Source organism: Melospiza melodia, chromosome Z (genome assembly GCF_035770615.1).
Source record: "Melospiza melodia melodia isolate bMelMel2 chromosome Z, bMelMel2.pri, whole genome shotgun sequence".
NCBI classification, from domain to species: Eukaryota; Metazoa; Chordata; class Aves; order Passeriformes; family Passerellidae; genus Melospiza; species Melospiza melodia.
In genome coordinates, this window is record NC_086226.1 from 49,657,627 (window position 1) to 49,671,171 (window position 13,545).

At 36.2% G+C, this 13,545-nt stretch overlaps 1 protein-coding gene across 2 annotated transcripts in view; it reads left to right on the forward strand.

Moving 5' to 3' along the window:
• CCDC171 (coiled-coil domain containing 171) overlaps positions 1 to 11,220 on the forward strand; it is a 159,703-nt gene extending 148,483 nt beyond the window's left edge. For both annotated transcript variants that reach the window (XM_063179591.1, XM_063179595.1), the window contains one exon: positions 5,609 to 11,220. In XM_063179591.1, the coding sequence (XP_063035661.1) occupies positions 5,609 to 5,650 (42 nt within the window). In that variant the 3' untranslated portion in view covers positions 5,651 to 11,220. The remainder of the gene's footprint in view (positions 1 to 5,608) is intronic.
• The last annotated feature ends 2,325 nt before the right edge of the window (positions 11,221 to 13,545 follow it).

Sequence of the window (13,545 nt, forward strand, 5' to 3'; positions counted from 1 at the left end):
GTAGTCCCCTCCTCCCCTTCCTGCTAGAAAGAAGTGGAGTGCTGAAAGGGAACCATGAATGACATACCGATGTAAGGCAATGAGAAGCTGGGGGAAAAGTCACGTAGTAGAAAAGCCTTCCTTGGAAGCAAGAGAGGCATCATTTAAAAGCAGGGATGATCTTACACACTGCTATGAAACGTATAGTACCTTTCAGTGTTGTTTGCCGCATGCAGCAGAAAGTAAAGCAGTAGTCATTTGGGTTGGCCGTCCAGATTCAAAACAAATAAATAAATAAGCAGAAGTTGCTTCCACTCATGAGAAAGTGGAAAGACAGTGGTAGGTGTCATGGGCAAAACGTACTAAGAACTTAAGTTCTAAAGTAGTAAAAGCTCTAAAAGTACTAAGTACTCAAGAATTTTGAAACTTGGATTGAAATTAAAACAGACCAATAATTTCGACATGAAAAAATGAGCATGGCTTTGTTTGTCTAATACCTTGGTATTAATAGCGTCGTGCAGAGAATTTGACCTAAAATTGGGAAACTTCCCTGTTTCCAGTGAAGCATCTGGAACAAAGGCTTACTGTATTGGCTGTGTGTGGAATTTAGCCAAAACTTTTAGAAAACATCAAAATTAACAATGCAGAACCAAGTAAGCCAACCAAACATTGAAGATAAAGTGTTTAGCTGGCATGATAATGCATCCAATCTTGTGTGTTCTTCAAACATACCAGGTTTAAATATGTTTGAATGAATCAGGATTTTCTTTAAAAAAAAATACAATATATAATGAAATCTTTGTCTTAATTGCTTTTAATTAAGCCTCCAGAGTGTGATTTCACTGAATGAATTAAATGCAAGAGCATCAGGAAAGTAAGAAAAATTTTAATTTCCCTGTATTACAGACTCATACTTGTTTAAAAACTGAAAGTGGAAGAGGGAATTCTTGATGATGAAAAGAGCCATTAGTATTGTTGGCTAGCAGCATCCAAAGTATGTTGTGTGTCTACCTTTCTGACTTAGTATGGCAGCCCACTGAATTATTCTCTGATAGCAAATTGTCTGCACAATCCAGGCAGGAGTGCTGACAATTAAAATTTATACCAAATGTTACCATTTTCTTACACTGTGTCAGATCACCAGTTTTGTCCTACAGCCTCAGCATACAGAATTGCAAGATCACTGACACGGGAAGCAAACTTTCCAGTTTCGGTCATACAATTCCTGCTTTGTAGAAGTTTGTAACTAACATTGCATTACACTGATATCCATCCACAAGTAATACTTTAGTTTTAAATACCCATTTGTAGTATTTGATTATTTCAAATAAGTCAGAAAGTAAGAAATGGCTCTTGGAGCTGCTTTTAACAGATAGAAAAAAAAAAAAAGGTGCAGCATACTGGGAGTCCCTTGGCCTTATCTGGCAAAAGGCGAGTCAGTTTTGGAAATAGCAGTCTGAGTAGGAGGTTGTGAATGATCTGAAAAATGAACATATTTTATGTGGAAATAGGGTTTTCACATAAGTGCTGCAAAATGGTGATTGAAGACAGTGGTTCTTTTTTAACACTTGCTGGAATTGACATTGCACCAGTGAAGTTATGCAAGCTGTAAGGAAGCATAGGTGGCAAAAGCTGAAAAGAATATTATTGGCCATTTGATTTGCTGTCTACTGATATTACTTTGTATTTGTATGTTGTGGAGTTGGGCTGAGAGGAGTGAGTATCACAGATCAGTTGTGGAGAAATATATTGACCATTTCTCACTTTCCCTCCACCATTCTCTGCATCTGTGTTTAACTTAAAGTTCTTCCTACTCTTGAGAAACTGTGCTACTGCCATTACAGAGATTTTAGGAGTTGCTAGAATTCTGAAGAAAGTAAAGTGGGTCCTCCCTCTGCCTTTCTGTTTACTGACAGGCATCCTCACACATCTATGTGTCCTGTATTCTGGCAAATTACAGATCACTTTCTGGCCTTGTAATTCAAGTTTGTTTCATTTACATTGAGATATAACACTGAACTTGTTATCATACCTACACCATCACATAGGTGGGGAACTCTCATAACTTGTATTCAGTATTAATCTTCATGCCCTTTTGTCTCTTATTTGGTCTCTTCTGATTCTGAGCAGTTTCATGGCTTTTTTTCCTCATTTGGAAAGCCAGTTGTTATTGCATGCATAACCCAGAAGCCTTAATGCACAAAAATCCTATCACTATTATTCTGATTTTCTAACAATGTATTTTTTAATAAGGTAGCATGCTACATGTCAGAAGAAAGCACTAGAGGAGTTTGGGCTACTGTGTTTTGAAACTGAGCATTTGAAAGCAGTTTGAAGTGACAAAAATTAGTGGCAGGAAACCTGAGAAGTGGAAGAAGTTTTTGTAATAACATACGTAGCTGAGGGAAATTGAAAAGCTGTGAAAATTGTCCAGTAAAATTACCTTTGTGTAGATTTTGAAGGCTGAAACTGTTCTGACTAATTCTGCAGCTTCAGCTGTAGATTTTTTTCCTGCAATTGAAGATAAACATTATACTTGTAACAGTTTATTTCCTTTTGTAATTATCTGCACCACTGTCATAACACGTGCATGGTCTTCTAATTTCAAGTGTCCAACTGTGCATATTATTCCACAAATATGGATATACAAAAGCAAAATGGGCATCTTTGATCACAACATGATGCTTTTGGGTAGGCTGACATTGCAATAAAAACATAATACAATGCTATAATAAATGATGGTATCAAAATATTCCATCACAATATCATCATAGTAAAGCAACCCACTATAAATGAGTTTTAACTGTGGTAAAACAGCTCATATGTCATGAGACAACCTTTAAACTTCCTTTAAACCTTAAACTAGATCTTAAATTTGACTGTAGGTTAGTCACAGAGCAACAATAGAGAAAAAATGTTTTGGAAATCTTTTCCATGTCTATTAAAAAATTGTTTGGGTTAACTAAAGTTTAGAAAGCAATTATTCCGTAATATAAAGTAACTTTTCAGGTTTTGTCTTTGAAAAAACATGTTTTGTAAAATTAGGTGATCAAAATTTGAAAAATGTTCACAGGACATGACCAATTACTATATTACATAAATATTTTGAAAGCATGTTTTTGCTAGACATATGTGTCCTAGATATTTATTTACCTGGTGAAGTGTAACAATTCAGATGGAGTAATGTATGGCCTACAGGGTAAATAAAAGTGCCAAACAGACACCTGATTTCAGATAAATCATTTCTCTTTGAAAAATTACCTAAATGCATATGTATATGATGGATTATCACTACAGCTCTGGCATAGTCATTTGACTTTGTAAATTTAAAACCCTTTTTAGAAAGGTGTTTAAATATAATAATGACGAAAGTGGTCTGTTGGGGAAATTATAACTGCCTTTAAAATTCCTCTCTAAAGGTATGTGTTCAGAAAATGAATATTATAACAGATCTATATCAGAGTATTTTTTCTTCTAACATATAGAGTACTTTTTTTATTCATCATGAAGGTATATAAAGATATTGGATCAAAACAGTTCTTAGGATAAAATTGTTTTTTACACCAATCACATTGCTATTAAATCTGATTTCCCTTCTGTTCAATGACTAGAATTCTGTTCTCTGTAAGAAGTACAGCACAGGCTCTAGATAACTAAACCAGAGCTTTTTTTTTTCCCCAGCAATGAAGCTTTTACTGTAACATAGTCTATTGACTTGCTGCCAGTCATTAAGTTTCATAATTTTTATTTTTGCAACTCTCAAAGGAAATCTGATTTCTTACCTCTTTACTGGATTTTTTATGCCATATTTTTTAAAAAAACCCTCACTACAGCTTGGAAAAGAGTAATACGTGAGTGTAATCATAGCATGAGATTTTTCATTCATTGTGGTATGCTGATTACTTGAGGTGTTGAAAGCAGTATGTTTAAATTTGTCCTCAATATTTGTTACCCAGAGTAAAACCCATTTGTAGCTTCAAGCTTATTGATTTATTTTTTTTTACACATAGAAGTTTTTTTAGAACATCACAAGTTGTTTGTGTATTTCAATACTGCTGTAATGGTTTTAATGAATGATTCGTATTTTAGAGAGAATTTTGTGTGTGGTCAGTTGATTATAGTGTACAAAGAAGAGGCTGTCAATTGGTGTATTAGCCTTCACTGAGTTCTCATTTCAGGTTGGCTGGTACACTGAGATCTCATTTGTACATTGGCTTTTTAGGGGTTCTTATTTGGTAGAGTAGAGCTCAGAAGGACTGAAAAACTAGAGTATTACATATCTTACTTCCTAGTCCTGCTGGTTATTTCATCCTCGTCAGACCTAAAATTTAGAAAAACTCAGGACACTACCTCATTTTAACTATGTACTTGAAACAGTCATCTAAATTTGCTTCCGTATGAGTTCTTAATGAAGGTCTAGCATAGCCTAGGAGTTTAGAGTGGCTGCAATATAGCCTGTGGTGAAATCAGGAAATCAAAAGTGTTCATATCAAAGGGACCTGTTGAAGTAGTTGTTAGAGGCAACAATTGGTTTTCTTCAGCAGTGGTAACTGAGGGAAGGGAATCTTTCACGAATGTGTCTGAGACTGAATTTGTTGAAATATGAATATACACACACCCTTCAGCCTCTCTCCAAATATATATGAGTTAGTGTGTCTGTAGATATGGGTTTCTGCCTCAGTGTGTGTGTGTTTATATATGCATTTATACTCTTCCTTAAATGATGAGAAGAAAGTGTTCTAAACCTCAGAGATACTGAAATGGCCATTCAGTGTGGTAATTTTTTTATTCTATATTTATGCTTTGCATATGATGCTTTCATATATTATAAGACCTGATTAAATTTTTGTTATTTTCACACAATGTAGTGCATTGGTAAAGGGCAGAAGAGCTATGTGTCATTGATTTTTCTTTTCTTTGTTTAGGGGAATACAGAATGTTCTTTTACAATTTTCAAAAGAATTGCTAGTATTGATATACTGATATTATCCATAATCTGTCAAAGTACAATGCCTGGTGTTTTAGTCCTGGAAGTTCTTTAATGTTGAATTATCTGTTTGATTGAATGTTGAGACTTACTGAAATATGAATCATGTTCCCATCAATGTACATTCAGTGTGTGTTTTCTGGCCATTTTCTTACAGGCTAACATTTGAAGAGTATTAAGTGTTTGATTTCAATTTATGATAATATATATTTTAATAAACCCAAATACATTCCATAATTTGCATGTCATGTGTTTCCTAGTAACAGTGACGGGGAGACTGGAAAACATTTGTTTATTTGATGAAAATGAATAATTGTAATTGTACATTGTAATGAAGAGGTAATTGTAATGAAGAGGGGGTAAAAGTTCTCTATAAGTATTTGTAGCACTTCAAATACAGGAGGTTATTTTTTTCTAACACTTACTTGGGCAGAATTCCTGAGAAAATATGCCTTGTTTCTTTCTATTAAATATGGCTATTGGCTCTCAGGTACCAAAGTAAGTGTTTAAAACAAGAAGAAAACACTTGCAAGTACTTCATATACATACCTTTGTGAAAGGAATTTAACACTAAGTGTAAATTCTCTTTGTGCTTTGTTTTTTTTTTTTTTTTTTTTTTTTTTTTTTTATTTATCATTCCAGGAAACAAGAGGTAGTTCAAACATCAGCGTGGCTCCAAGCTAGAAATTCAGCCTGACCAGAGTTCTGTCCTAGACTTTTTGGCATTGCAAGCTGAACTTGACACATCCTACAGTGTTATGCAAAACAGAGACAGTTCTCTGTCTTCAATCTGTTTCTTCACCCTGGATGTCACATCCAATCCCAGAAGAACAATGGAAAACGAATTTTCAGATTCTTAGTATCAATAATCTTCTAGAAGGGAAAAATTATATTAATGTAAAATGATGCAATTAAAGTGTAATTTTTTGCTATCTTTGAATTGTAGCTCAGCGTTTGTATTTTTTGACATTAATTTTATGGTTTTGTGAAAATGTGCATTTGTATGTTCACATTTCTGCACCTGTCAGTTTTGCATACTGAAGCAGTTATTTCTTTAAACTTTTATTTATTGCAGTTGTTCATTTTTCATGTAGTATATTTTTAAATGTTAAAGAATGACACATTTTGGGTAATTTTCCTCAGTCTTAAAAAAAATCAATAAGCCATTTTAGTCTCTATCTATCAAAGTTGTTTCATACTTGTCTATTTTAAAGCAGGACTGCAATACTTTAATAGGATTGAGAGAGCTATTTGAAATGTATGCCAATGATTCCTGTCATTTCATGGCAGCCCTGCCATGGTTCACTGAGCCCCCTCTTTTCTCTTGTCAGCTCAACTGAAGACAAGCATTTAGTTGCAAACTTTAAGCAGGTTGTGCAAAACAGAAATGATGTGACTGCTTCTCTTCCTGCACAATAATGTCACTGCTGGTCAATGTGAGAAGGTCAGGTTGCTCCTTGTAAAGCTACATGATACCACTTGCCTATTTGAACAAGTTAAGTTAACCACTGAATCTGGTCCCTGCAGGCGCTGAAAACTCACCCTTTTATCAAGTCTGCATTTCATAAGAAAGAACAATTGTGGAGAGAGGATTTCTGATGATATGTTTATATACTTTATAAGGACAGTTCCCAAACCAGTGTTGCAGGTAATATATTTAGTTTAAGCTGAAAGACTAAAAAGTAATGGCTGTTTTGACCTTCAAATAGACTCCTTTTTTGTTGTTGTTGGTAGGACCCAAGAGTGACGCCCATCTTTGATGCTGACAGAATTTAAAGCAAGGCCATTGCCCTGCATTTTCTGCCTTGTAGCACACAAAAGTAAAATTGTATGTCAGGCCGAGATGTCGGGGAGCTGACAAGATGCCCCAGTGACATTTCAGCTGGAAAGAGCAAGTGTCTTGCAACCAAGTGGTCAAATATCAAATAATAGGTCAAGCAGGAAGGAGCTGAGTTCTAACCACAAAGAGGTTTCTGGTAACTTACTTGACAAGCTTTTGGGTGCTTTGTGGCTTGACAAAGTGATGTTCTGTTGGGTATCGCTAGACAGACTGTTCTTTATCGCCTTCAGAAGATCAGACATTGACATTGATTAAACTCTTTAACCCTTAAAGGTTAAATCCTAGCATTTTCATCCTTGTGAATGAAGAACAAAAGAAATTTTTAATATACCATTTGTTTTCATATTAATCACAGAACTCCCTAGTGATATTAACTTTTCATGTGCTGTGTAGTTTTTGACAAAAAAATTGAATGCAAAATCTATATAATAGATTGTTTCTCAGTATGGGCCAGTGATACATTAGAAAAATAATATTATGCATTATGGAATTTGTAATTTCGTCTAATATGTCAAATGTCGGGTTTGATTTTAAGGCTTCATGACTACTACTGAAATTCCATTTTGGATGGAAAAGAATAAATGCATAAATGTTTTATCATTTAAAATGAACAAATCTTCCAACTACCCTTGTTTTCAAGTACTCTAGAATCGTAGAATATCCTGAGTTGGAAGAGACCCACAGTTATCATCAAGTCCAAATCCTAGCCATGCACAGGACAATCCCATGAGTTACAGCATATGCCTGAGAGCACTGTTCAAATGCTTCTTGAAGTCTCTTAGGCTGGTGCTGTGACTACCTCCCAGGAGAGCCTGTTCCAGTACCCAACCACCCTCTGGATGAAAATCCTTTCCTTGATATCCAACCTAAAACTCTCCTGACACAACTTCAAGCCTGCAATTCTCTTGGGTCCTGTCACTGGTCACTACAGAGAAGACATCGGTGCCTGCCCCTCCTCTTTTCCTCTTGAGGAAGCTGTAACTGCAATGAGGTCTTCTCAGTCTTCTCTTTTCCAGGCTGAGCAAAGCAAAGCACTCCTAATAGGCCTTTTAATTTTCAACAGAAGACCTTTAATCTAAGGGAGGTTCAAATGTTCAGATATTCTCTTATTGTGCAGTCCATTGCTCATAGCCTTTTTGTACATGTATGTTTGTATAACAATGCAGAGCATGAAATGCCAAATAATAAATCTTGAAGAACTCTTACATGTAAGAGTCAGCTGACAGAGGAAGAACATTCATTTTCTTTGTGTATTTAGTCTTGAATAGGGAAGAAGGAAGTTTTCATTTTCCTCCAAGTGGGTTGGCTCCACTTTTTCATGACAGTGACTGTTCTTGAAGGCACCACAAGTACTGTATTCTGTTTTTCTAAATTTAATTTCAAAGATCTATTAATATGAAGAATAAAAGAATATATTTCACTGACCATTTTCCTCTCTACTGTGTATAGATGCATCTAAGCACTTTTAAAGGTATATTGTCATGGCACTCTACAGTTTGAGAAAGAAAGTGCCTACTTTTTGCTGTGTGGTCTCAAACTGCTGAAGATTTGCAGTCTACTTGTACCTTTCCCATCATTGCGAGTCTATGTGGTATTGTGCATGCAGGGACAGGAAAAGGATTTCTTTCTGAAATCCCTATCTTACTGAGATTAGGAGTATCTCCTCTAGTTACAGCTCCAGGCATGGTTTTATGTCATTTCACAGGGATCATAACAATAGCAAACTGAGTGTAGTTAATAGGATGCTCTAACAAGCTATCATTTCTCACAAGAACCAGTTTGTAAGTTTTCATTGAAGGAGAACATCTACGTCATTCACTCTATTTAAATATTGACTATCTGACTTATGTACCATTTCTCTTAAAGCCATCCACTTAGAAGAGACTTTGAAATATATTTTATTTGGCGGTCAGAGGTCCCATTTGTAATCAAAATCTCCTCTTTTTTACATTGTGAAGAAGCTGAGAGTAGTAAACTGCATTATCTTTAGTGTGATACCCCTGAGTTGCTTTTTCTTCCATTTGGTAAAGTGAAATTTGATATAAATTCCAAATAAGTAGAAGATTCCCTGTTAGTAGTTTACAAATGTAGTTTGTAGCTTACCAAAGCATATCTTTCCCTATCATTTGGGGACACAATAAAAGTCATGCTTGTATAGAATGTGGCAAGACAGTACCGTAACAGTAGCTTTCAACAGACCATCCTGTTTTCTACCATCTCCTCTGCCTTGCTTTGAAAATTACAGAGCTTGATCCTTACTTTCAAAGCTTTTCATTTTTAGCCTGGAATTTAAAGAGGACTAGTTCCACTTGTTTCATCTCAGCCCTCCTTCGCAAGAGCAACTAGTTTCCTTAGAAGAAAGACTGTATTTGGTGGGGTTAAAATAATCTCCATGGTTTTTGAATGTGGTGCAACAAATTATTGGCTTTCTGGTCAGTCTCAAAATTAATATTAATTTATTTACCAACCAAGTAACACATGTCTGAAAAGAGATTGTATAATACATTATTTTTCCCTGCAGTAAGTTTTATAGCTCTTAATACAAGTTGTGTTTGTGCCTTTGTGCACACTATGTATATCTTTCTCAGCAAATATTTTGGTTATTGGACTGACGATATTATCACTCCACATACTCTAAGCAATTCCTTAGAGTACTGTCTGTACTACACTAGTAGTACAGACGGGTTTTTTGGCTCCTGTCTCCCACAGCTATTTTTTTAATTCAGCAGAATTCAGTGACTGTCAAGTTGAATAGGCATTTATGGGAGTATCGTCCATTGTAAAAGATCTTGCGTGCTTTTACCAAGTTAAACCAAGGGAGCTGAGGTTTCATGGCTCTGCAGATCATCTGTTCCAGCACGTCCCCTTAGTCAGCTACAACAGGTTGCTGAACATTGCCTTTTGTCCTGTCACTAGGCACCACAGAGGACAGTGTGGCTCCATATTCTTTACAGGTATTTACACAAGTTGGTAAGATTTCCCTGAGTCTTCTCTTCTACAAGCTAAAAAAATCACAGCTCTCTCAGCCTCTTCTCTTATGAGAAAAGATTATGCTTCAGTCATTTTATTAGTCATCTTTTTGGTCCTTCACTGGACTCACTTCTCTATTTCCATCTCTCTCATGTTCTAGGGAGGTCTGGACTGGAGCCATTACTACAGATACAGAGTCATCAATGCTGGATTAGAGGGGAATGATTGCCTCACTTGACTTGCTGGCAGCTCTCTTCCTGATGCAGCCCAAAAGGGCTGTTAGCCTGCTTTGCTGCCAGGGCACATTTCTGCCTCATGGTAAGAAAGGAAGACCAAGAACCTCCAGGTACTTTTCTGCCAAAAAGTACCTCCAGGTACTTGTCTGCTCCCCAGACAGTTGGGCCCCAGTCAGTCTCGGTTCCCCATCCTGTTCTGGTGCTGAAGGTAGTACTCCCCAGGCAGAGCAGCCTTTCTTCTCTTTCCTTTAATTTCATCAAGTTCCTATCAGTCCTCTGGTCTGTCAAAAGTCCCTCTGGATGGCAGCAAATCCTTCTGATCTGTCAACCATTTCTCCCAATTTAGTGTCGTCTGCAAACTTGAGGATTTTGCAGTGGCTTCTATTATCCAGGCCATTAACAATGTTATGAGTCTGTATTGGTCCCCATATTGACCCCTGGGGTACACCACTAGTGAGAGGTCTCCAGGTGACTTTGTTGCACTGATCACCATCCTTTGAGCTCACTAGTTCAGGCAGTTTTTCGGCTGACTTACTGTCCATGTATCTAGTCATGGGGGGGACTAGTGGGACATTTTATTTTGTAAAGGGCTCTCCAAGTTTCCAAACACTGCTAAAACCCTGGATTAAGTGAAAGGCAATATTTTACATAACCTCTTTGTCAATTAGGTCAGTCTGATCATTTGATCACTTATAAGAGCATCTGATCATTCTGCAGTTATTCTGTACTTGAAAGGTTTTCCAATGCTTTAAATTTAAGATGAATTTGCATGTACTATAACTAAGCTCCTAAAAATATTTAAACTCTTTTCTGATATACAAAATTGCTTTAGTAGCATTTTTCTCCTGATGTTTTTTGTAGTTCTTTGATTAATCTCCAGTGAATAAACCCCAAAAAGCCCCTGGCAGCTTCAAGGTTTGGATGAAATCTATATGTGAAGAGCACCTCTCCTACCGCTGGTGATGGAACGCCAAGCTTACTCAGCATTTCTTTCTGCATTCTGTTGTTGCTTAGCCTTGAAATCCAAACTAACAAAGGAATCTATTAGGACATTCTGCCCTATTTTTTAATCTTGCCCAGTATGAAATGATTAGATTTTGTCTGACTTGACTTCACTGTGGTCTTTGTAATCTGATCATTTTTGGACAATCATTTTGCATCATAGTCTCCATATGGCCTAAAAATGTACCTCAGTATTTACTCAGAAAGTGTTTCACTGTCTTCTTTCCTCTTTGCAGAGTATTCAGCTAAACCAATGGAACCTGCAGTGATTTTTTGCATAAATTATTTAACATCTTTATGTACAGAATGAAACTGGAAAAATTACATTTTCGTATAGGTACTCTGACTCTACTATGACTTCAGTTTTACAGATTTAGACGTGACTTTCACTTAGGTCTCTGCAAATTGTCCTTCAATGGGAGATGGAAGGTGACATGCTCTTTGTCATGCTCACATGGATCTGATTGCTGTCACGGGGAGCATCATGAAGGAATTTTGGGCAATTTATGTAATTTTATGTATTGCAGTTCACTGCTTTGCAAACCAGCCATTCAGCTATGCATATGAAACTGAATCTTTGTCTGCTATTTCTGGTGTCCAGTGACTGATGAATAAAATTGAACCAGGACAAAGCAAAATATGAGGAAGTGTCTGAAAACAAAATTGTTTCCAAGGAATGCTCCGCAGGAGGTAGGGAGATCCACTGAATAATTTTCTTCAGTTCTTTATTTACCACTTCCATTGTACCATGTTTCCTGTCTCTTCATAAGCTAATAGTACTAAAATTATTACTGATGTCAGATTGCCTTCTCATGGCTCTACTATGCCAAATTAAAGCTTCATAAGTGGTTGGTCTTCGTTTTGACTAATTTCATGAAAGTCAGTAATTAAAAAATAGAAGACATTAGATTAAAATGTTAGATTTAAAGATTAGATTTTAAGCACAAGTACTGTCACCAATATTGTATAAGTATCCTATTTTTTTCTTGGTAAACAAATTTTTTTAATCTTCCACTGCATGACAGTAACAGGAGATTGTTAAAAAATTAAGCAATGCTAATTATATTTAAATAATTACATTTAATTTTGTGTGAAATACAGCTAGCCCACAGAGCAGTCCCACTAACTGACTTGCAGATATCTGAATAGTTTAGTCCACACTAATGGTGTGGTCCTAAAAATTGTGGAAACAAGGATCATGGATGCTGTACTTGTGAGCAGTATGGTTAAGAAAGGCATGTACCTTCTACACGTTACACGAAAAATGCTGTTAGGCTTAAAAATCTGGCACATGTGCATTGCAAAATAAGTGGGGGCAACTTTTGTATGAATCAGGCGAGAGTTTCAGTAACCTTCAGCGTATGTTGTGTTGACTTGCCTTTAGAACTTCAAACAAAAAGTCCTTAAAATGCATGGGATTCTACTGGCACATATGGGGAGGAACCCAAAGATACACTCTATCCTGTGACATTCATATATATAGCATTTTAGACTTTTGCTGACTGAAAATCTTTTGAAAATAATTTGTAAGCCTCAGTTCACAAGGTAACTATCAAAAGAAAAGTGAGCGAATTGTGAATTAAATATGAAATCCTTTCCTACCTCAACACCATATGAAGGTTAATAAAATTTGTTCCCATAAACAAAAGTGTGGGAGAAACCTTAGTTGTAATGTTTGCAGTGGTAGATAAATCCTGGTTTCGGGTTTCATTCTCAGTTGGCTTACTGAAACAAATTTATGTCAGACATTTGGGGTGGGAAGCTGTATATGTTAAAGCACTGACCTTAACAAGAATCGTGCAGCTAAAATTCTGCACTGTTCTTTTAAAATGTCAGAGGTTAATGTTATTTAAATGCAGTATTTGGTGGTTTAATTGAGTCATGCTTCATTGTCTTTTACTGCACATTAATGCCAATGAAACACTGATTGTTGACAGAAAGTTCTCTTTAGCAAAGTATACACTGACATATCATAGTGCTATAGAAAAACCAGTGTGCAATACAGAACAGTCATACTCTGCTGGCATAGGAATCCTGCACTTTCTAAATGGTGGCAATATCCATTATACACTGACAGGAAATGTGAACTAGGCTTGCTTTTGTTGTATGTTTTCAGACTGCCTCTTGAGAGAACTGGTGAGACAATTATTGAGTCTTTAGACAAAGAAATTAATCTCAAGGGGTTTTTTTTGTTGGGCGTGTCACACAAGTTAGTAAATGTATGTTAAAAAGTACAATCCAACTCCCGAAGAGAGTTTTGTTATAGAAGTGCCTTCTGACAGCTTTTGTAATCTGGCATTAAGACGCACCAATAGGTTTTCATCCTGACTTTGTCTAAGTTTGGGAAAAGTTAAGTTCATGTTATTTATCTGAATACTTCTCAGTGTTAACTCTTCCTGCCAGCTTAAAACCCCCAAGAGGGAATAGATGCTGGCTTGGCAATTGAGATGTAAAAAATAGTGCAAATTGTGCATTCAAAAGCTTTTGAAGAGGAATACAGGAAGGAACAAACACTAGTGAGTTTACAAGAG